Raw genomic sequence first — 21,799 nt, 5'->3', positions numbered from 1 at the left:
TGCTGCTGGCACTGCGGGTGGTGCGCGGGCGGCCGGAGGGCACACACACACACACGCATCGGGGCGTACGCTCATTTTTTTTCAGTTTCTGACTCCGAGGAGCAAAAGGTTTTTTTTCGCAGGGCCGGGGAGGGGGGGCCAGCATAGAGACCGCGGTGTCAATGAGGGACTGAAACTCGGTGTCGAAGGACGATGCATTGCAAGTTCGTTTTTCTGTGTTCCTCGCGCTGGAGACACACCTCTCGTGTGTCCGTATTACAAGTACAGAACTCCTGTGTGAAGTCGTTGGAAGGGAATGGGGAAAAGTAACAATAAGAAGTGGAGGATGTGGCTGAAGAGACGACTTTGGTCTACTGTGCAGATGTGTGTTTGATGACCTCACGCACACACGTCGGGCAGCTCTGCTCTGTCTCTCTAGTTCCTTTATCCGTCTCGAATCACAACTCGCACCCTGTGCGCTTCACTTTTCCCGCCCGTCAATGCTTTCCCTCACTCTCGGTTCTTTTTTTTTGTTTGTTTGCCTACACACCTCGCGGTTATCGCCCTCGCTGCGTCATGAGAGAAAGAGAGAGCTCATTCGGCACTGCGAGGGCTTATCCAGACGTGAGCTCTGTGTGTGTATATTTGTGCATCTTCTGAACTCGCCGCTGCAGAGAAGGGGCTCGAGCCACATACTAGCGACCTTACGTAATAACAGAAGCAACTCTTCACCGAACTTAGGCTATGTCATCGTATTATCGCGGTGGCATTGGCGGCCGTGGTCGTGGCCGTGGACCTTTCGGTGGTGGTACTGGTGGTGGTGAGACCGGGCTACGTCGAGGTCGTGGATGCTACGCAGATGCCGTATCCGGGGGCAACATGGGTCGCAATTTTCAGGAGCAGCGAAGTGAACCACCCCGGCCGAACTCCTCTGGCGACGACGACAGCGAGGGGGGAGGTGTAACCTTTGACGGTATCGTGCAACGCCATGCAGATCCGCCCTTTCCGCTGGATGCACTCGAGTCTTTTCTCAGAGGCGTCGACGGTAGCAACTACAGTCAGCTAAAGCAACTCACTGGTCGTACATACAGCCTCACACGACAGACGAGTCCAGACCCCTTGTCCGTGTCGATCCGCTTTATCCGCATTCAATCAGATCCGTTTGCCCCTGGCAGTCAAGTGTGTGTGAGCGTGCCAGCACCCTTTCCAGTTCACGCTCTGCTGCACTCTGCACAACCCACGCCGCCTGGTGCCACAACCGCAGCGCTCCACACTCACCTCTCGCCGGAGGATACCGCGTGTCGCCGCGTGGCCGCAGAAGACTTCATTCTTCGCTGCGTAAAGGCTGGGCTGGCGGCTTCCCGGCACACCAGTGGTGCCGTGCAGACAACCCATCAATCGCAGCACGTACTTGCCCGCAGCGCTGTGCAGCTGATGGATGCAAGCGAGGAAGGCGATGGCCGTGGCGAATCGGCTGGCCAGATTCATGTGTACTTCCGTGTAAAACTCCCTGGCCATGGTCGGCGCATCGACGCTCGAGGCATTCAGCAAATTCTCTTCTCAGAGGTGCTGCCAGTCTTCCAGGAACATGTGCTGCGCTGTGACCACTTTGATTTGTGGGCACACGTCACTAGTGTGCATGACCAGGAGTGGCTTCGCACGCAACTACGAGGGCGCGGCTTGACGGCTTTCATTGCCGATGGTGCCGTACTACCACGTGCGGCTGGCAACTCTGATAAGCCGCTGAGTGGTCCCGGCGTTGTCCCTTTCTCGTCCCCCAACACTTTGCGGCAAACGTTCGACTTGCCGTACTCGGGCCGGTCTATCAGCGGTGCTGGTCTGCCGCATGGCCTCATCCTCATTGCCGGTGGTGGTTTTCATGGCAAGTCGACTCTTTTGCGAGCACTAGAGTTGGGCGTGTACAACCACGTTCCTGGTGATGGCCGCACGTTTGTGGTGACGGATCCGACAGCAGTCAAAATCCGTGCCGAGGACCGCCGCTCCGTCCACGGGGCTGACATATCGCCCTTCATCACCAACCTGCCCTACCGTGACAACACAACTGCCTTCGCCACCACTGATGCGAGTGGGAGCACGAGTCAGGCCGCCAACATAATGGAGGCTCTGGAGCTGGGCTCAAAGGTGTTGTTGCTTGATGAGGACACGTCGGCAACAAACTTCATGTACCGCGACGCGCTCATGGAGCAGCTCGTCCCGCGCACACAGGAACCGATCACCTCCTTTGTGCACCGTGTAGGCGACCTGATTCATCATCACGGCATCTCAGTGATCATGGTAGTGGGAGGGTCAGGGCAGTACTTCCCCATGGCAAATGTGGTCCTGGTGTTGAACGCGTACAAGGTGTCAGACGAAACTACCCGCGCCAAGAGCATTGCAACGCAGGGCACCAACGAGAGGAACGCGGGACTTGTGGAGTCGGCAACGCCGCCTACATCATCCGTGTTTCGCCTCCCTCCTCGACGGCGTTTTGTGTACGCCGACACCTTCGAGAAAATAGGATGGCACAGTCAGCACCAGCACCATGGCTACGGTGCCCGTGACCACGGCGGAATGGGACGTGGCATCAAAATCAGCGGCTCCGGTATTGATCACATTCGCATGGCTGACGAGGACATCAACGTGACGCTTGTGGAGCAGCTGGTGGAAGAGGGACAACTGAACGCCATTGCACAGTGTCTGGCGATGCTCTACGATCGCGGCAGTGCGACTGCAGAGCAGTGGCAACGAGAAGCAGGACCGCGTCCCAAATACCCGCCATCGCTGCTGAAAGGTCTGTCCGCTGATCCTGGTGCGCCAGCGTCAACCGCCATCTCTGACTTCGGTCGCCTCGTGTATAACTGCGAAGGAAGACTACGGCAGGCACGGCTAGAGCCGCAGACGCCGTCGTGTTACCTGCCCGCCGGATTCACGGCTTTGCCCCGTGTCTTTGAAATCGGGGCGGCGCTTAACCGTCTGCGCACCCTCATCACCAACTGCAAGTGAAGGCGAAAAAAAAATGGGCATTTTCAAGCAAAGGGCAGTGGTGGTGTTATCATCATTCTCTATGATGAAAAGTACACAGAGAAGCTGTTCAAACCAAATGCGGGGGAGAGTGGGAGGAGGGCATTGCCTCAGCTAGTTGATCAACTATATCAGGTGGTTCAGTGTTGGTAAGTAGAATAAGCAATCAAAACGAAAAAAAAAGAACACCGTCATGAACATCGGGCGGTGGTGTTTTTCAGGAAGTGGGAGGGAGGGAGAGAGTGACTGTCGACTGTCGGTTGTGTCGCTGGCAGTTTCCACCACCACCACCACCACCACGCGCACACACACAAATCTTCAGACTTCCTATCTCACTGCACTGCAGTGTCAAAAAATCACACTAAATATACTTGAAAGCTCGTTCCCTCCCCCTCCTCCCCCCCCCCACCACCACTGGTCTATACCACTCTGTGCCTGTGTGTGTGTGTGTGTGTGTGTGTCACTGGTAATGATGCTTATATTCATTCTCCTGCGCGCCAAACTAGAACTTACCTACCTTGCACCTATACACTTTCTCGACCTTGTCCACCCTTCCTCCCGCTTCCCTCCCCTCCACTTGCTCTCTCCACACGCTAACACTCATTTTACCGATCCATTTGGAGAGCCCTGCTCTTCTTCTTCACCACGCACTCGTGTCTCCAAGTGCCTGGGAGTGTGTTTGGTAGCTGACTCAACCCCGTCTTTTTTTTCTCTCACTTCACCTCCCCCGCAGCCGCCGCCTCGGCCCCCCTTTCCCATACACCAGTGAGGGAATAGGAAGAGGGGTGAGGCCCCTTCAAAAGTTAGTCACGTATTGGGGTTATATTTTTCACACACACACACACAGTGCCCTCTCGCTTTTGTTGCTCTCGCCTCTACATGTCGCACTCGGCTACGAATCCGTTTGAAAGGGCTGATGTGCTGAAACTCTTTGAACCTGCCCCTCCTGGGACCTCTGCATCTCCTGCAGAGGATAGTGGGAGCAATGACGACGCGCCCATCACGGATTTGCAGTACTCCGCGCTCCTGTGCATGATGGCAGCAAAGCTAGGAATCTCGCGCGCCGAGGCAGAACGAATTTTTCCATTTCACAAACACGAGCAGGCGGATGCTGGGTTGACGGATACTTCCATCCCCACAATACCGTCACAGCTCCCCCCTCTCTGCGCCCACCTCTCGCGGGAAGGTGCCATGGTGTATTACGGAGCTAAACCTCAAGCCCACACCATCCCCGATGTGCGCTGCTGCGATGCCCGGGAGATACACAAGCAGGAGGCCTTCCCAGCGCCCTGTCACGGTCCGCATGTGCACTGCCTTCACTGCTTTCAACAAAGCATCAAAAGTGCACCGTCGCCTGGGCGGGGGGTGGCGCCGCCAATCGTTGCTGACTACTGCGACAGCGCAAGTCTCCAGGCGCATTTTGAGGAGCACCGGACGCTCTACAAAGCGTACCTGCGCGTCCTGGAGGTGGAGGAGGAGGACGCCTGCAACCGCAGCAGCAGCAGCAGCAGCAGCGACGGCAAAGTCGATTTGGGTGCAGAGGGTGAGGTACTCGTCAATGAAAACCTTGCGGCGTGCGAGGCGGCAGCCGAGGAGGCGAGCCGTCACGTGTGCTTCATGGCCTCGATGGGAACGGTGGCTTGCCCGTTAGTCGTCTTCTACTGCGCCGAGTGCGACTACTTCGCCCCGCTGGTGTCTTTTCACCGCGTGAGCGTTGCGACGAGCACCTCAAGCGCAACTGGAGCTGACACATGGGTGGCGATGGAAGGCGCCAACGTGGTGCTGAGTAGACTCCTCCTGAGTTGCCACGTACTGTACATGTTCGATGCGCAGCGCTTTAGCCACCAGGGACGCAGCACGCGCCACCTTCTCTACCTGTTTAAACCTGTTCTCTTCTCGGTGGAGACGGAGGAGTCCCTCATCGAGGAATTCGAGTCGGACGCCGAGTGCACCTATACCGCGGTGGTGCTGCCAGATGCGAGTGTAGCTGGTGACCCCCCTCAGTTGCTCCTCCGAGAAGACGCAGAGGGAGAAGCGCCAGACGTAACGCAGGTGTTGTCGTGCTTCTCTCCGGTGGTTATCGGGTTTGCGATGGAGTGGAGGTCAGCAGAGCTTCTGCAGAAAAAGGTCGCGATGGTGCTCGAGCACCACCGCAGGGCAGCGGCAGCTTGCTCACAGGATGGCGGAGAGCCGTCCTCCTCCTCGCCTACGTCACCGGCTTTCCACGTTACGACGCGGAGGGTGTACGTTGTGGATACGGGGAAGTGGGAGGTGGCGCACGTTCTCTACCACCGCCTCCTGGCGGCTCACGCTGAGCTGCCACAAAACTACCTAGACAAAGCAGATTACGGTATTCGTGTGCAGGATACCTACAAAGTGGATGTGCCAATGCCCGCGTGGACGGATGTCGCCATGAGTGAGGACGAGCCGAACGCGGTAGACGAATGGAGCGGAGGAGGCGAGTCAGATGAGAGCGTCGCCGCCGCCGCGTCGATCGATGCGCTTGACGTGGATGGATGTCCCTACACGATGGAGTCGCGCACCATCGACTTCTTCACGCGCATGTTGGTGCTGGCCAAAGCGATCCACGAACTGTCTGCATGGCGGCTCACCATTGACGAAAACAAGGAGCCATCGCTTCTGTGAGGCAGACAGATGGGTGTAGTATTTTCGGCCATCCCTAAGTGGATCAGGGCGAGAGGCAATGGTGTGATCCGAGCCCGTATCTCCCCCCCCCCCACCCCCCGCCCCGCCGGGCCCCCTTTTTTTGTTGCTGCTCGCTTTGGAGACTCGCGAGATGGGGTACAACAGGAACCTGAGAAATATGCACACACACACACACACACACACCATTCCCTTCCCTCTCGCGCCAGCAAAGAAGCGATACTCTTTCAGGATACCTGCGTCGTGACGGAATAGGGACGTCGCACACGCAGTCTGTTCACCTCCGCACTCGCGTATTTTAAGGCTCTCGGCACATGGGCAAAAGAAATAAAGTGAGGCAAGGAGGGAACACATGCATCCAGTCTCCCGTTCCTTTTTTTCAGGCTACGGCCATCATGCCCCCACACCGTCCCTCTGTTCTGCCCTCTGAGTATTTGTTCAACACTGCCCTTCATTACGTTTTTTTCCTCTTAGTCTTTTCCCCCAAAAAAAAAACAAGACGAGAGTGACTTGAAAACGAGCACACTGCGTCGCTCCCCTCGGGCTCATCGCCTCGGCTCCTCTCTCTCTCCTGCTGCGAGCTGTGAGTGATCATAGAGGGTGGGGCACACATTGAACGCAGACAGAGTGACGCACGCTGATCCACGTCCCAACACGGTAACACTTTACACAACCCCATGGTGCAACTGCGACATCAGCGACCAGTAGAGCTGTAACAAGTAAAAAACGCTTCGAATATCATAAAGAACACTGAGAAAAGGGGGAGAGAGGAAAAGAGGATCTGTCGACGTCCAACATGAATCCGTCATGGAAGCGGCCTGCGCTCGAACAGCAGCAGCCCACACCCCCAGTGTCCTCTGGTCAAGATGACATGGCGAGCAAAGGCCCCAGTTGCGACAATCCAACCCTTCCACTGCTTTCCTCCGGGTCGAGAAGTCTGGTGCCTACCCATCAGCGACGGTCAGGCCCCGCAGCAGCTACAAGAGCGGACAGTGGTAGAGACCCTGGAACGCATTCTCATCCCGCAGAGGTAAGCCAAACCTACCCCGGGCCCCCACGCACATCCGCGGCGCAGGCGATGGCACTGGCGGTGATACCTTTCACAGACACTAGCAGCGCTCGGGTGGACAATGGCGACATCGGTGCCCCTCTACCGCCACATGGGGACCTCAGAAAACGCAGTGCCGACCAGTGCAACAACAGCGCAAGTGATAACGGCGACAACGTTGCATACTACTCTGGACGCACCCTGTACGAAAAGCTGGCCCCGCTGTCGCTGAGGAGGCAAGTGTGCCCACACTGTCTTCGACCCTACGACATCTTCGACGACAATAAAAATACCTTCGACCAGTCGATGTTCTTTCGCACGAATGCGACGACGTCGCCACCATCGCTGCCGCCTCCCCCAACTCACCCAAGACTCCTCCCACCGCCCTCGCAGGAGGGAAACGCGCAGCAGCAGCAGCAGCAGCAACAATCATCATCATCCCCAAGCCCTCACACTCACGGTCAAAGGGACGTTGGCAATCCCGCTGGCCTCCTACTATGCAGCAGGGGCAATACGCTTCCTGGCTTCGACGACGGCGTCGGTGATGCCACCAACAGCAGCGAAAACTGCATGACGGGTCTTCATCCACCAGCTGCTGCTTTCACCTCACATTACTTCCGTGCGCTACCGCCACCCGCTATCATGGCGGCAGCAACCCGTGGCGTGTCTGTGCCGCTTGCAATCGAGGACTACCACCCATCGCTGCCGATCGATGGCACGAAAAGTGACTATGAGAAGGCGAGGCAGCAGCTCACAGTAGCTCCCGCGTCTGGTGGTGGTGGCACTGGTGACTCAGATGACTCAGGTGAGACGGTGTTGTACAACGTATCCTCCTCACCGTACTACTCCTATGTGAATCCCACAGCCGGTACAAGGATACACTCGCGCCTGAAACTGCTCCAGCAGAAAGACGGCAGCGAGAAAGAAATGCCGCCAATGCACGAGAGCGGCTCGCCGATGTACTCCCCCACATCCATGGCACCTTCGCCAAGCAATGGCTACTACCGGCATTACTTCAAGGAACTCCGCCAACTGGGTCGTGGCACCTATGGAGGGGTCTACCTCTGTCGTCATATGATGTGCGGCGTCAACCTGGGAGAATTTGCCCTCAAGAAAATTCCTGTCGGTGACAAGACTACCTACCTGCAGTCCGTATTGCGCGAGGTGCGCATCCTCGAGGAGGTTCGGCGACATCCGAACGTGGTGGAGTACAAGCACAGCTGGGTGGAAGAGGCACAGCTCGCTGACTTTGGTCCACCCGTGCGCTGCCTCTTCATTTTAATGGAGTACGCGTCCGGCGGATCGCTCGACACATATCTGGAGCGCTACGGCAACAACCTGTCCACTCTCGCTGTGTGGTATTTTTTTCTTAGCTCTGTGGCAGGCACCGCGCACCTTCATGATAAACACATCCTGCACCGTGACTTGAAGCCGCAGAACCTGTTGCTCACCGCGATGCAAGACCGTCCGCCGCGTGTCCTGGTTAGCGACTTCGGGACTGCAGCAGTGCTTGAGGAAAACCTCTATGACCGATCCGGTGGTACGGGTACGCTCGAATATATGGCGCCGGAGCTCTTCGAGACGACAGCGTCTCCACACAGCGTGAACGAGCGGTATGTGAACCATCACACAATGGCCTCTGACGTGTGGTCACTGGGAATGGTACTACACTACCTTGCCTTCGACGGAACGCTGCCAGAACGTCGCGAGGACGGCAGCGTCAACCTTGACAAGGCACGTCGCTCAGTCAACGCCAGGCCACCTGAAATGCTCCAACTCCTGGAGGCCATGCTGCAGCTCGATTCCTCGAAGCGCCCAAGCTGCAGCGACATCCTCGGCTCCTCGATGGTGCAGTCCATCATGCGCATTTTCAACAAGGATGACTACAGTCAATGGAACCTATCTGTACAGCAGCAGCAGCAGCAGCATTCGGCGGCCACCTCGTCCTCTGGAATTCTTCCCTTGAGGAGCCGGTATTCCCCACAGGCACCGGGACCGGCTCCTAGGAATGCCCCGAACATTACTTCAGTACCCTCGAGTAACCTTGTCAATGGGGCCCCCTTCGACGCTCGCCACAACAACAGTAACGTTGTCACCGTCGTCTCTACCTTCCCCTCGAGGGGTGGCGCGCTGCACAACCCTGTGAAAGAAAGGAACACAAACAGCGTTCTTCACAGCAGCCGTGTTGAGCTCTTGTCATCATCGATGTTGACAGATCAGTCATCAATGACGGCGCATGGGGTGATGGGTGGCAGCGGCAGTGGCTACAACCCAATGATAGGGAAACTGTCTCCAATGCGCTCCTCCTCTACCGTGACCCCACAGCCTGGCGAAAAACAGCACCGACGCTCGCATGTGCCGTCCTGTTCGCCGCTGCCGAACAGGGCCGACGTCGGTGCACAAACCGATCCCGTGGTGATCGTGAAGAAGTAGCAGCAGCACTGTAAAGAGAGGGTTATCACCAATGTCGACCGATGCGTCTCGATGGACCCTTATGGGGATCTCTCTCCCCCCTCTCCCCCCCCTCCCTCTCCCCAGTCGGCGGATAGCCTCAACGGCGCAATCTCTTTCTCGTTGTCTAAACCTGCTGTGTTCTTGTATCAAAAAACGTCAATGTTCCCACCTCCCCACCCCCCCCCCTCTGCCGCACGTCTCTCGATCTTATGGAGCGAGCCGTGTAGGCGTATGTACGCCTGGTCTGTGTGTATGTGTGTTCACCGCTTTTCTGTTTTCTTCGAAGCCCCCTCCAACTCGCCTCTCTCTCCATGGCGATACAAAATCCGGCAGTAGCTGCAGCGTCCGTCTCCCAGTGCCTTGACCATACAGTCCGTCATTCTCCCCCACCACCACTGCATCGTCACACGTAGCAGGTGCCAATAGTGAAAATGGCACCAAAGTCCCCTCTTCCAGGCCGTCCCCGCCGCCCCACCCCACCACCACCGCTGGGGGCGCGCGTCGGTACATCTACGCCCTTTTGGGGGTAGGGGGTAGGGGGGGGGGGGGGTACAGCCTTCCTGTCATCAAAGAAGCCGAGCAGGCTTTGTTTGGCGGGCGATGCAGCTCAATGCACGCCAGCATCGTCGCCTGCCGCGCTAACGCGCCTCCTCCTCTGCCCCTTGCCCCGCATCCCTCTTCTCTGGTTGTCCCACTTGAGCGCACGGATCGTGACTTGACGTGACTCCAACTCGGATGAGGGAGGGGGAGGGAGGCAGCACGTGGTTAGTCTGGATCGACTCCTCTGGCCTTTGTGACGGAAACACCACCACCACCTCTCTCTCGCTAGCTTCTTCCCATCCCTCCTTCTTCCCCACCCCCCCCACCACAAATAGTTCGCAGCGCGCGGCAGCGACCATTTCTTTTCTCTGCCCCCTGCCCCCGAGGTCCCGGCCACGGATACACCAAAACATGCAAACAGAGTGAAACTATCACCAGTACCACCACCACCACCACCACATTAACCTCCCTCTACCCATTCACCCTCCCCCCCCCCGCCTCTTTCCTATCCCTCCCTCCTGACGACGGCGACGACAACGATCTCTTTTTTTTTCTGTCCTCGCATGAAAATCAGGTATGCCCTGACTTCATCTCTTCAGTTGTAAAACGTTCAAGCACACACAGGATACCAAATGGAGATCGCGTCCTCCACTCTAAAGTCCCTCATAGAGCCGCTCATAGACCTCATTCATGGAGACTTGGTACTGAAGGACACCTGCTGCCAACGTGTTGCACATGCGCTCGTTGAGCGTCATGATGCGGCGCTGCGCCGCGTCGTAACCAGCCACGCTCTCCCTAATGGTCTCGAAAAAGCGATAGAGGCGTACTTGGTGCGCAGCTATCTGATCAACACGCCCGAGCTTCTTACGCAGTCACACAAAGTGACGGAGATGTTGCAGCAGCTGGCTGACACTCTCATCGACACTGCCAGAGCCCTGAAAGGCGTCCAGCGGAGCGGAGGAGTTGAGAAGGAAAAGGTGCGCCGCGAGGATGAAGGAGCGGAGCCGACATTGGCAGAAATCGATGAAGTTGGTTCGGGCTCTGCCGCTTACTTCCTTGTTACGTCAGGAGAAACAATCAAGGAGGACGTTGCCGCGCTGCAAGTGCAGCCGGAAGCGCAGCGCTGCACGCACCTTATCGATGCCCTCGGAGAGGTAGTTCTTGGGTATATTATGTGCGCTGCCCAGGAGTGTGCGCAGCGAGCGCACGAATACCTTGACGGAGCATCGTGGCAGGACACTCAGGTGGCGCACTCCTCCTACCACGCCGCACTTCACCAATTCGTGAAGTCCGCCATGGAGCACCGCGAGGCGCGCAAGCGGGAGCGGGAGGCGGCGCAGGAGGCAGAGGTCCAAGCTCTTCTGTTTGGCAGAGACCACGCCGCCTCGGTGCCAGCTGTGAGCAACGAACGCGGAGATGATATAGAAGAGGGTGACTCAATAAGGATCCGTGAAGACGACCTGCCCGACGACGCCCATTCATCCCCATATGAGTCTTCTGACGCCGATTTTGCTGCACAGGTGCAGGCCGCCATGGAAAGCCCGCCCCCCTCTGCACAGCCGCCGCAGCAGCAGCAGCAACTCACATTGAAGGCCCCCACGCCGCACACCACGAGAAATCCAGGGAAGCGACGTCTACTGCACTCAGTGAACGACTCCGTTTCTGAACAGTGTGAAGCGCTAATGCAAATGACTCCACCTGCGACTCTACAAGAAGAAGAAAATCAGCCGACACCGCGGCAATCCCTTGCACCGATCGAACCCACATCGAGCCCAGAGATCATTGTTGACCCCCTCTCGGTCGCGGCAGCTTTGGGCACCTCCATCACGTCAGCTAAAAGATGGGCGCCACACGTAGACGACAACAACGACGACGACGACAGGACTCGAAAGCCGCACAAGAAGGTGCACCGAGCGGAAGCCGCTCCCATTGGCGACTCGGTGAGGAGCCCCCTGCGCACGATGAACCACGCAAACGGCGAGGGCAGCGAGGTATGTTATTTGTCGGCAACAGCGGCGTCAGACTTCGCCTCCATGCCGTCGTCCACGCTCCCGGTCGGGGCGCAGCGAACGCACGACGGTGGCGGCACGACAGGCGACACCGTCTCCTCCGCCAACTCGACTGTCACATCAACTCTCCACGTGGCAGATGAGAAAGAGGGAATGTGGCAGTGTCTTCAGAAGCAAAACGCTGAGTCCCGCTCCTACTTTCTGTGCCCTGCAACACATCGGTTCGAGCCGTATGTTGCGAAGGGCTTCTTTTGAGTATGCTGTCTGGGACGGAAGCGTGGTAAGTGTGGGTGGGAGGAGGAAGGGAAGAAGACACACATACACACACTGACACTGTCACCCAGACAGACTTGAGAGAACCTCATCCCCTCCCCAATCAGCTTAGACGAGCGTAGCTGTTCTTGGGCGTGGTGTGTGTGTGTGTGTGTGTATGTTTCTCCATCAACGCGCAACCACTTCAACCATCTAAAAAAGATTGCTTGTCGGCAGTCTCAGCCAAACACACATCGGTCTCCACACTGCTATACATCGTCTCCATCCGCCCTCCCCTCTCCCCGACCCATCAGTCATGCGCCACTGACGTCGCACGGCCCTTGCCCACCACTGTCCCAACCACCACTGGCAATGGGGGGAGAGAGAGCCTGACCGCGCCTGACAGGAGTTGAAGTGACGGTGCGGAGCACCTGAGGTGTGTGTGTGTCCTGCAGTTGGTTATCTCCAACGGGGTGTCGGTCTCACCCGTTGCTGTGACGCCACCCCATACCTCCGCCCGGTGTACACCTCAACCCCCCCCTCCCCTCCCCGTTCTCTTCTTTACCACCGCCTGAGCATTTAAGAAAGCATTGCAGAGGGCACACACACTCTCCTTTCTGAAGCCTCAATAAAGACCTGGCGTGATACCGTCGAGGAGGGGAGAAGGTGCGGTACGGGCGAGAAGCGATCTTTCCATTCTCGCCATCTCCTCACCCCGCACACACCCAAATCATGATCAGCCTGAGCGCCTACGCGCAGCACGTGTACCAGTACTCGTCGCCAAAAACAACGGAGCATCTGCGGCAAACGGTATGGGCCCCACTTGGCCTCTGCGGTGACACGTCTGGCGGCACTGAGTCCGTCCCCGCTGCGCAGGCATCTCGGAGAAGCGCATGGTTGTCGCATGAAGCGCTGTACGCCATCCCACCCATCGCGACGAACGCTCGGTGTGTCGGCCGTCACATTAAAGCCAATCTCACTACTCTTCTCGAAGCGTCCCCGCTCTCGGCAGGGACTTTGCCCTCCCCCCGCTTCGCACGCCCATCTCATCTCGCCGCGATTGGCCTTCCGTTCTGCTTGTGTGTGAAGCCGAGAGAAGAGCTGCTTACGCCGTGGCCTCCCCTTTGCGCCTCGAGCACCCCCTCCTCGTCTCCGCCGAGAAGCACAACAAATTCAGGAACGGATTGTGAGCAGTCAAGCACACCCCTAATTGTCGTGGTCGATGTGGGGGCGGCAGAGGCGGTGCTGCGGGGGAGCGACCTATACGCACCGGGTATCGTGACGACCTCCCGTTCATTCCACGTCGGAGAACGCGCGGTTGTGTCCTTCTACGTGAAGCGTGTAGCAGGCACGTGGGACAAGGAGCAGAGCAAGTCTGCAGAGGCGCCGCGTCGTCTAGCCTGTGCGCTCCCTACCGGAGCCACACTTCCAGCTGAACAGTTCGAGCCCCTGGACATGAACGTTGATTACGAAAACGAAAATCATCTGTTCGACATGCTGAGAAACCGTTCCGCCTTCCTCGTCTGCATCGGCAGTGGTGTGATGTGCATGGAATGGAAGAATATCATGAGCCAATCGGCCCATGGCACGGCGCTGCGGATGGAGTGGACACCCCAGGGGCAACCCTCCCGCACCACCCTGCGCGCGCTGCTCGGAATCACAAAAAACACGGAATGCCAACCTAAGCACAGCGGCATGCAAGGGCAACTTCAAAAGGCAACAGATGTTATCTTCCTGCAAAACTACTCCAGTATGGTGCCGGTAGCGCTCCTGGTAGAGCACCTCTCATCAGTCTCCTTCCGACGTGCGTGGACGCACAACGGCGACGCAGCCCGGGGCACCTCTGCGCCATGCTGCACTGTCCTTGACGCCTGCGCCGCGCCAGGGGGCAAGACAAGTCTCCTGTTGTCCCTACTGCAGGAGCGCGCCGAGGAAGAGAGGACGGCAAAAGCAGAGGCGATCAGCTCTCTTTCATCGATCACAGAACCCTTTCGGGTGGTGTGCTGCGAGCGTAGCCGACCCCGCCTAGAACAGCTGGTCAACCTCATTCACCACCACTTCGCAACCGAGCCCGCTCTGCCGTCTGCGTCGCCCTCATGGAGCGCCGACTCCGCTGACAATGTCCCATTCGTGACGCGCGTTGTGGAGTTTCACTGCGTCGACACAAACAAGTTCCTCAAGCGCAAGCTCACAGATGTGGCAGGAAGCTGCGGCGGCAGTGTGGCATCACATACAGAGAGCTTCGATGCCGTCTTGCTAGACCCGCCGTGCACTGGCATGGGTCTTCGGCCAAAGCTGATGCCCCATATGCACTCTATCGCCTCCATCCAAGAGTCATCCGACTACCAGCGCAAGCTCTTCGACTCCTGTCTCCATCACATCCGCGGCTCACCCAAGGTGCCTGGTGTACTCGTGTACAGCACCTGCACCACCACTCTGGAAGAGAACGAAGCGAACGTTTTGCACTTTCTCCGCACCTATCCGTCTCTGCTTCTCGCCCGCGCCACGACACCAACACAGCGTGCGCTGTGCAACCTCTCCGTGGTTCGCCGCTACGGTTCCCAGAAGGAGACCGACGGGGGCCAGAGCAGCTCTTCTCCGTGCTCTTTTCTCTTGCAAAAGGAAATTACTGAGGTGCAGGTGGCCAAAGAGCGGGCAGCCGCTTCAGAAGGACTGTCATCGACTGATCCACTCTTGTTGCTCCGCTTCATGCCTCGCCCACCCGATGCGTATGATGACACATCTGAAGACAGCGTGGGGTTCTTCGTGGCCGTGTTTCTTTGGAGAGGCTACACAGGGGCATAAAAAAGGCCTTTTCTCCATCTCACCTCTTGAGGAGGTCGTTTAATCCACTGGCACGGGAGGGGGGGGGGGCACAGGGAGGCGAGCAGGTCCGCAGGGACGGGAGTGGCTACGTGTCAGTGAGCACAACCGTGCCACGTGACTCAAACGAGCTCATCACAACCTCCTGGTGACAAGCACCATTCTGGGAAGTCTATCCAAGAACACCTTAGAAGGTACTGTGTAAAAGCAAAGGAGTGGGGGGGGGGGCGAAGAAAGGGGGAATCGCACTTCGTGTAATGCTCAACTTCGATAGGTTCGTCCTTTTTTGTTGTTTCTTGCACCTCCGGCAGCCAACATGGCAATCTGCCTTCGTTGTGAAGTAGTGGCATTGGGAATGGGGGGGGAGAAGGGAAGGGAATGGGGGGGCACACAGGCGGATATACTCAACAAATGCCTCCTCTCTCTCTCTCCCTCCCGCTCCACCCCCCCCCCTCCCTCCCTCCCTTTCTTTCTTCCCTGTTCTCGCACCAAATGCGTCTCCGAAACATGATCGATCTCATGTAATACTGCCGCCTTTCTTCCCAATACTTTGTGTATACACACACACACGCACGTGTCCACCACCACCAAAACCTGTTTGCTGTACAATCTCACACCGTGTGTGAAACATCTTCATACGATTAGCATTGGCCCGCGCCCTTTAGGTGTTTTTTTTTTGGCCCCTCACCTCACACTCTTCACTGGAAAGGCCCCGTCACGCCCATCGGTGTCCGGGGCTCCTCCCAAGCCCCCCAACCCCCCCCCCCCATTCCTCCTCCATCACTGTATCATCTTGTACATCGACACCGCAAGAGCAGTAGCGGCGGCATTCTCTGCTGATCAACGATGGACACGATGCACGCGTGCAGTGAGGCGCCGTCGGAGGAGATTCCGCTCCTTATTGAGGACTTCAGCTCTGCCAACAGTTTCGAGGAGCACGTCGATGTAATACAACAGTACCTGACAGCCCTGTTTGACCGAGAACCCCTCTTGCAGACTTTCCTCGTGGCCCCCGCAGTAGCGGAAACGGGAGGCGAGGTGCCTGCGTGCGAGAGGAGCGGGGCATACCTCACGAGTGAGGTCGAAGTCCCTGTTTCACTGCCGGCGTTACCCACAACTGCTTCATCGTCTCCGGTGTCTCGCTTGTCCGATAATGAAGTGCCGTATCCCGCCACGGAGTCGAGGGTGTTCGGCAAAACGATTCACCTCTACGCGTCGTCTCTCAACACTTCTGAGGACGCAGAAACAAAGCCTTTCTCAGCAGCAGGGGCTACAGAGAGTGCCATATCGCTTGACAGAGACTTATCGATAGCGGTGGAGGTGCACGTCCGAGACGCCAACCACCCCATCACGCAGCAGTACTACACACCGCTATTCTTCCTCATAAAGAAGATCACAGTGAGTGCGTCCTACCGCGAGACCGAAACCAACTATTTGCTGTCGCTACTATCCACAGCAGTACGGCAGATGCTGCTCCAGAAGAACAGGGTAAACAGTAGCGTTCTTCGGTTGTGTCCGGCATCCACCAAGACTTCGGCACTTGGTTGCGTGTCCCCTCCACATAAACGACAAGCCACAGTGAGGACTCTTCTGCCATCGCCGTTCTTCTACCAAGACGGGTGTGCGCCATGCTTCGCCCCAGCTGGTGACTCTTACAAGCAGAGCTTTGTTGGTATTTCTCCACCGCTGCCGACCTCTGCGGCGCTGCCATCGATGCCAGCGGCCTCGCCGCCGCCGTCGTCTCCGGCGATGAGTGCTATCGAGTGGACGCTCTTGCATCAGCGCAGCTTCACCACGAGATTCCTCGCAGACGCCTTTGGCCGCGCCCCAGAGCATTGCCAGAGCCTCGCCGACTACATCGACCTCTTTCAGCTGCACGTAGGGCAGCACAGTCGCATCCGCAGCGACAGCTTCGATGGAATCTGTGTCTCTCTGTGGAAAGAGTACGTGATGCCGGTGCCGTGGAAATTTTACCCGTATGGACCGCCTGTGCACGGAAAGCCCAACAGTGACGGTGGTCTCCTCTTGGAGGGGTCGTCCCTCACCTGGGAAAGTGTCCTGCGTCGAGAAAACGAGTACACACAGCTCCTGTGCGGCACCTTCACACACGACTTTGGTACCACAACCCCTCCGCTGGGCTACGTGCGGTTTCACTTCCAGTGGAACCAGCTGCAAGATGTCGAAGTACACGAGGCTTCCCGGGGGGACAGCCACCTCGACCCTTTCCAGTACGCCGTCGCCCCTGAAACACCCGGGCCCACCTGCCCTGCCGTGTCGGCGCTCAGCAGCGCTGCGGCGTTCCAGGCAGCACAGCGTAAGTGCTCCATTACGGTCCAGACGGTGGTGCGTGATGACAAAGACATCAAGCATGGTGTAAGCGAGCACCTCTCGGAGGTACTGACACAGGGATACCTGGAGTATCTTTCAAACACCGCCTCTGCAGCAGCAGCAGCAGCAGCGGCAGCGGCGCCGCTCGAAGACAAACCTGCACACACCGGAAACCAAAGCGATGGAGAACAAAGTGCGGTCACCCATCCAGCACAGAAACCCGGAGACGACGAGGGTACGGAAAGCGATGTGAATGGGCGTAGCGGTGATCGCTGCAGCGAGGCGCAGCTGCGCGACTTAGCCACACGTATTGTGCAATGGGGAGACGCCAATGTGACGCTGCAGGAGTCCCTCATCCGGCGCTTTGCCACATCTCTGGAATCAGAAGACGACGACGACGACGTCAATGCGCACGAATGTGGTGACGGCAGCGCCTGGCAGTCTCCTGGAGACACACACACGACGCGAAAAGGTAAGCGAGACGAGGCAGTGTTGGCGCGTCATCTGCGCAATCTCTGGGGCGAGTGGGAGACTCACCAGCAGTGCTGTTACGGAGAAGCAAGCGCACAGCAGAAGCAACGGCGCGGAGGGAATGGTGGTGGTGGTGGTGCAGCACAAGAAAAGGACCTGCGTCGCAGCTATTTCCCCGACTCCTTCTTCGCCCGCTTCGCCTTCGTTTGTGCAACAGAGGTTCCGCATCCTGCAGATGTGCGGGTACTGTGGCGACTGTGTCTCGACGCTCTTCATCAACTCTTATTGAACGCCCCACAGGGGCAGCAGAAACAGAGCTGGCAGCGCCTCCTGGACTGCTTGGCCATGCCTCGGGAGGATCCCCCCGTCGACCTCAGTAAGCCACTCCTTACACAGAAGCTCCAGCTGCTGCGCTACGCACAAGAGAGACTCCTGTGTGCATCGGAGGATGCTGACCCGCCGATCACGGTGATGCCTGTGATGACCGAGACCCCTGTCCGGCGTCTCATCACGAACGGCGAGGTGCTGTGCGTTCCTCCGCCGCTGCCACAGCCGATGACGACGGCAGACGAGCTGCTGCAGCGTTCGATTGAGCTTAACTCCCTCGGTGCGGTCGCTGTGGAGAGCGCCAGCGTAGAGTGGCTGCAGACAGACGCGCTGTACAACGACATGTGTCTCTTTCTGTACGTCAACAAGGCACACGAGGGCTGCGTCGTGCGCTTTCCTGACTTTGTGCAGTGGCACAGCCCTCGCGATTTTGTCAATGCGGCTGAATCACTATCGGGGCCTCTCAATGACAACGACTACCTCTCGGAGCGCATGCAGTTGCAGGAGTCAGAAAGGGATACCAGTGATGGCAAAAGCTCGACGCATGTGTGGTGGTCTCTCTGGCGTCGGGCAATCCCTCGCTCTCACGATGACATCATCAAGTCTCTCTTTCGACCACTCGAACAGGCCGCCAACGTGCTTGACTGGCTCGCTTCCATGCCAACAACACGGTTGTTGCTCGAGGTGAGCAACGCCTCTATCGCAAACGCGCTGCACCGCCTGCTCTGTCATCGCTACATTCTCGGAGACGACGGAGCCCCTCAGCCGAGTGGAGGCGGCCGTTCTCGCGACAAGACCAACCGTAGCCCAACACCGTTTCCCCCTACCTCAGAGGCATCAGCCCACACGATTCCGGCCACCCCGCGTATTCGCGCCCTCCACCGATACGTGTGGGACAAGTGCTCGGCGCTCACCAAAGATGTAGAGGCGGCGTCAGCCCTCCTCCTCAGCCATTCTGGCACCCTTGGCGTAGGCGTTGCGGCGCAGGAGTCCATGGTCGGGTCAGAGGACATGTTAAATGAGACGCTTCGCGGGCTTTTTTCAAATGCCCTTCACCATCTCGGTGAAATCGAGGTCAGTGTGTGCACTGCGGTGACGCTTCAGTACCTGCTGGGCTTATCAACAAACCCGGAGGCGGCTGCCGCTATTCATGCGCTTAGCTCCCCTGCTGCGTTGTCTCAGCAGCATCTTGCTACCAATCTGCAGATGCGCGCCGTCACGGTGAGCATGGCGACGTGGTCGACAGCTTTCGCCAAACAGTTTGTGCGGGCAGAGACGCGTGAGGTGCACGAGAGCATGGTGCGTCTGACGTGCATGGCGGAGCGTCCCCTCAACACTGGCGCGTGCTTTCAGCAACTTGTGGTGCACCAAGACGCCTCGCGGTCTCTCCGCCTAGCTCTTGCACTCACGAAGGAGGTGCTGTAGGGAAACAGCGAGGGGGGAGATGGAGATGAAGACAGACGTACGGTGCACGGGGAAGGGGGGGGGCATCAAAACGAAGATGCAAGTGAGTGTGCTGCGTTCTTCCCCTCTTCTTACAGACTTTCTCTTTCTCTCTGGCGTGTCTGTGCACATGGCTGCTGTCACGTGGAAGTGATGTTCGGCGATGACTGCTATTACCCCCACCCCCGCATCACCTTCATCCCCAGTTGGCCCTCACACGTATACGCAGAGACAGACACGCTCGCGTAGGACCGGTGTTAAACTGCTGAGCGTGCGTCGACATGCACGAACAGACACACGCACGCACACACAAAAAAAAATGAAGTTACGATCGGCAAACACTGCATCCCTTCGCGTAGGGCACTGGCGGTGCTCGGAGGAAGGAATGGCCTTAGTGTTGCAAGCTTCGTAGGCGCTACCAGTCTCTCCGACCACCTACGGTTCTGCCGCATTGCCGCGGTGTGTGTGTGTGTGTGTCTGACTGACTGCGAGCCAACGTGTACGCACCGCTCCCTGTCTCTTTTCTACACCTCTTTTGGTGCGTACATCACTCCGCGCACATACACATTAGGTGTACGGACATCATGTCTCTCTCCCCACCACCACCACCACCACAATCCCCTGCATCCTTTCCCATCTTGTCTAAAGCTATTTGCGGTGGTTGCCGACAATGTTTTCAGCTCCAAACTGGCCTACCACACTCCATTAGAGCCGCTCCTGGCCCCCTCCGAGTCTACTCTTCGATATCAACGCCTTTTTCTTCGGGAGTTCCCCCCCCACACACACCCCGCCCACACCGGCGTTGAATCGGCTCTGGCTGCATCACCGCACTTGGCGGCAGGCTGCGCCTCTGCGGTCCTCGCGAATAGCACTTCTGTCTTTAAAAGAGACGCGCGACACCTACTGAGGTAAGGAGGAGATGGGCGACGACTGCTCCAGCTGCTGTGACGCAAAGCTGGAGTACAAGCTTGGCGAGCCGCTTGTCTCCGGCAAAGCCACCCCGTGTTTCGACGACGGCCGCCTCTTCAAGATCATCAAGCGTGATACCTGGTACCCCACAACGACACGCAGGATTATCAGATGATAGTGACGGGAAACTTCGGCGATGACTCGAAGATCATTGCGTTGGGTGACCCGCAACCTGTGCGCAATAGCAGCACGGGGGCCTGGAACGTCACCATGTCGGTGCTCCCGCCCGAGACCAAGTCCATGGTAAAAGTCGAGGATGTGAACGGCCTTATCGGGATGTACTCTGGCGTCCCCCTTCACAGAGACGAACCGAGAGAGGCTTCACCGGAAGGCGGCGGTGCAGATTAGCGCCAAAATCTCCGAAAATGCGCGAGCTCTGCACAACCTGCCCAAAAATCAAGAATTAGCTCCGGGGGGGGGGCGGGGAGCGGAGAAAGAATAAGATGGTTGTTGACCTGTCCTTTCCCCCCTGCCATATCGACTCGCACCCGGCGGCATGTCTGAAGTCCCCAGAGAGGGTCGCGTGGCAACGCCCCGAGGACTTCCTAACGAGGGAGTGGCACTCAAAGATTCGCCTCTTCGGCAATATATCGCCCAAGGACATTGAACAAAGTCAGCTCGGTGGCTGCTACTTACCTCTGTGCTCTTGTGGCAGCTGGCCGAGTACGACGCCAACATCGAGGGCATCTTCAAGAACCACCACTGGTTGTATGTACGCATTCAGGGGCCAAAGCATGGTGCGTGGCGCGTAAGTTTGAACATCAGCGAGTGGTGGCGCACCATCATTGTGGACTCATACCTGTCTAGCGTGCAGCTGCTGCCGACGTTCGCGCGTAACCGTAGACACCCGAACGAGTTGTGGGTTTCCTTCATGGAGGAAGCCTACGCAAAGGCCTTCGGCTCGTACCAGGCGATCGTGGGTGGCCACCCGTGGCAAGCCCTCGAGGATCTTACAGGTTTTCCCGAAGTTTAGCATCGCCGATGTGTGGAAGACAGCACAGACGAATTCAACTCTACGGAAGAATCTCTTCGACCGTCTCCATGAATGGAACAAGAGGAAGTACCTCATCTGCGTTTCCACGCCGAGCGACGCCCAGGTGAAGATGGCCAACCAGCGTCTCTCTGTAAGAGAGGCGGAGCTGCTGTTTGAGAAAGCCGGCCTGCAGACCGGCCACGCGTACACGGTGCTGGACGTGAAACATTTCCCGCTGCATCACCTGTGCTTGCTGAAGATCCGAAACCCGTGGGGGTCGCAGGTGGAGTGGACAGGGGATTGGAGCGATGACAGTCCGCTCTGGAGCCGCTACCCACTCATCAAGGCCGCCTGCCGTCCTCAGAAGAAGATGAATGGTATCTTCTGGATGAAGTGGTGCGATGTGGCAATGTTCTTCGAGAGCTGCCCCATCTCCCTTCGCCGGGGCAACTGGTTCCACTCATAGCACACCTACCGCATCCCTGGCAACGTCGAGAA

The 21,799-nt window shown here is 57.8% G+C and overlaps 7 protein-coding genes across 7 annotated transcripts; all 7 read left to right on the top strand.

Moving 5' to 3' along the window:
• Positions 1–723: 723 nt before the first annotated feature.
• JKF63_04660 (uncharacterized protein) lies at positions 724–2,982 on the top strand (the record flags this gene model as incomplete). The annotated part of the gene is made up of 1 exon (XM_067900640.1): positions 724–2,982. One exon carries the CDS (start codon positions 724–726, stop codon positions 2,980–2,982), a length of 2,259 nt encoding a protein of 752 aa, XP_067756661.1.
• Positions 2,983–3,879: 897 nt separating this feature from the next.
• On the top strand, positions 3,880–5,646 carry JKF63_04659 (uncharacterized protein; the record flags this gene model as incomplete). Its single annotated transcript, XM_067900639.1, has 1 exon — positions 3,880–5,646. One exon carries the CDS (start codon positions 3,880–3,882, stop codon positions 5,644–5,646), a length of 1,767 nt encoding a protein of 588 aa, XP_067756660.1.
• A 1,096-nt stretch (positions 5,647–6,742) lies between these two features.
• Positions 6,743–9,145, top strand: JKF63_04658 (uncharacterized protein; the record flags this gene model as incomplete). The annotated part of the gene is made up of 1 exon (XM_067900638.1): positions 6,743–9,145. The coding sequence occupies one exon, from the start codon at positions 6,743–6,745 to the stop codon at positions 9,143–9,145; it is 2,403 nt and encodes an 800-aa protein (XP_067756659.1).
• Positions 9,146–10,338: 1,193 nt separating this feature from the next.
• Positions 10,339–11,970, top strand: JKF63_04657 (uncharacterized protein; the record flags this gene model as incomplete). The annotated part of the gene is made up of 1 exon (XM_067900637.1): positions 10,339–11,970. The coding sequence occupies one exon, from the start codon at positions 10,339–10,341 to the stop codon at positions 11,968–11,970; it is 1,632 nt and encodes a 543-aa protein (XP_067756658.1).
• A 1,452-nt stretch (positions 11,971–13,422) lies between these two features.
• Positions 13,423–14,772, top strand: JKF63_04656 (uncharacterized protein; the record flags this gene model as incomplete). The annotated part of the gene is made up of 1 exon (XM_067900636.1): positions 13,423–14,772. The coding sequence occupies one exon, from the start codon at positions 13,423–13,425 to the stop codon at positions 14,770–14,772; it is 1,350 nt and encodes a 449-aa protein (XP_067756657.1).
• Positions 14,773–15,636: 864 nt separating this feature from the next.
• On the top strand, positions 15,637–19,341 carry JKF63_04655 (uncharacterized protein; the record flags this gene model as incomplete). Its single annotated transcript, XM_067900635.1, has 1 exon — positions 15,637–19,341. One exon carries the CDS (start codon positions 15,637–15,639, stop codon positions 19,339–19,341), a length of 3,705 nt encoding a protein of 1,234 aa, XP_067756656.1.
• A 1,098-nt stretch (positions 19,342–20,439) lies between these two features.
• JKF63_04654 (uncharacterized protein) lies at positions 20,440–20,676 on the top strand (the record flags this gene model as incomplete). Its single annotated transcript, XM_067900634.1, has 1 exon — positions 20,440–20,676. One exon carries the CDS (start codon positions 20,440–20,442, stop codon positions 20,674–20,676), a length of 237 nt encoding a protein of 78 aa, XP_067756655.1.
• Positions 20,677–21,799: the final 1,123 nt, after the last annotated feature.

The sequence above is a fragment of the Porcisia hertigi genome, chromosome 25, assembly GCF_017918235.1.
Source record: "Porcisia hertigi strain C119 chromosome 25, whole genome shotgun sequence".
Taxonomy (NCBI): Eukaryota; Euglenozoa; class Kinetoplastea; order Trypanosomatida; family Trypanosomatidae; genus Porcisia; species Porcisia hertigi.
Note: the sequence above shows the minus strand (reverse complement) of the source record. Positions and strands in the feature narration are given on the sequence as shown.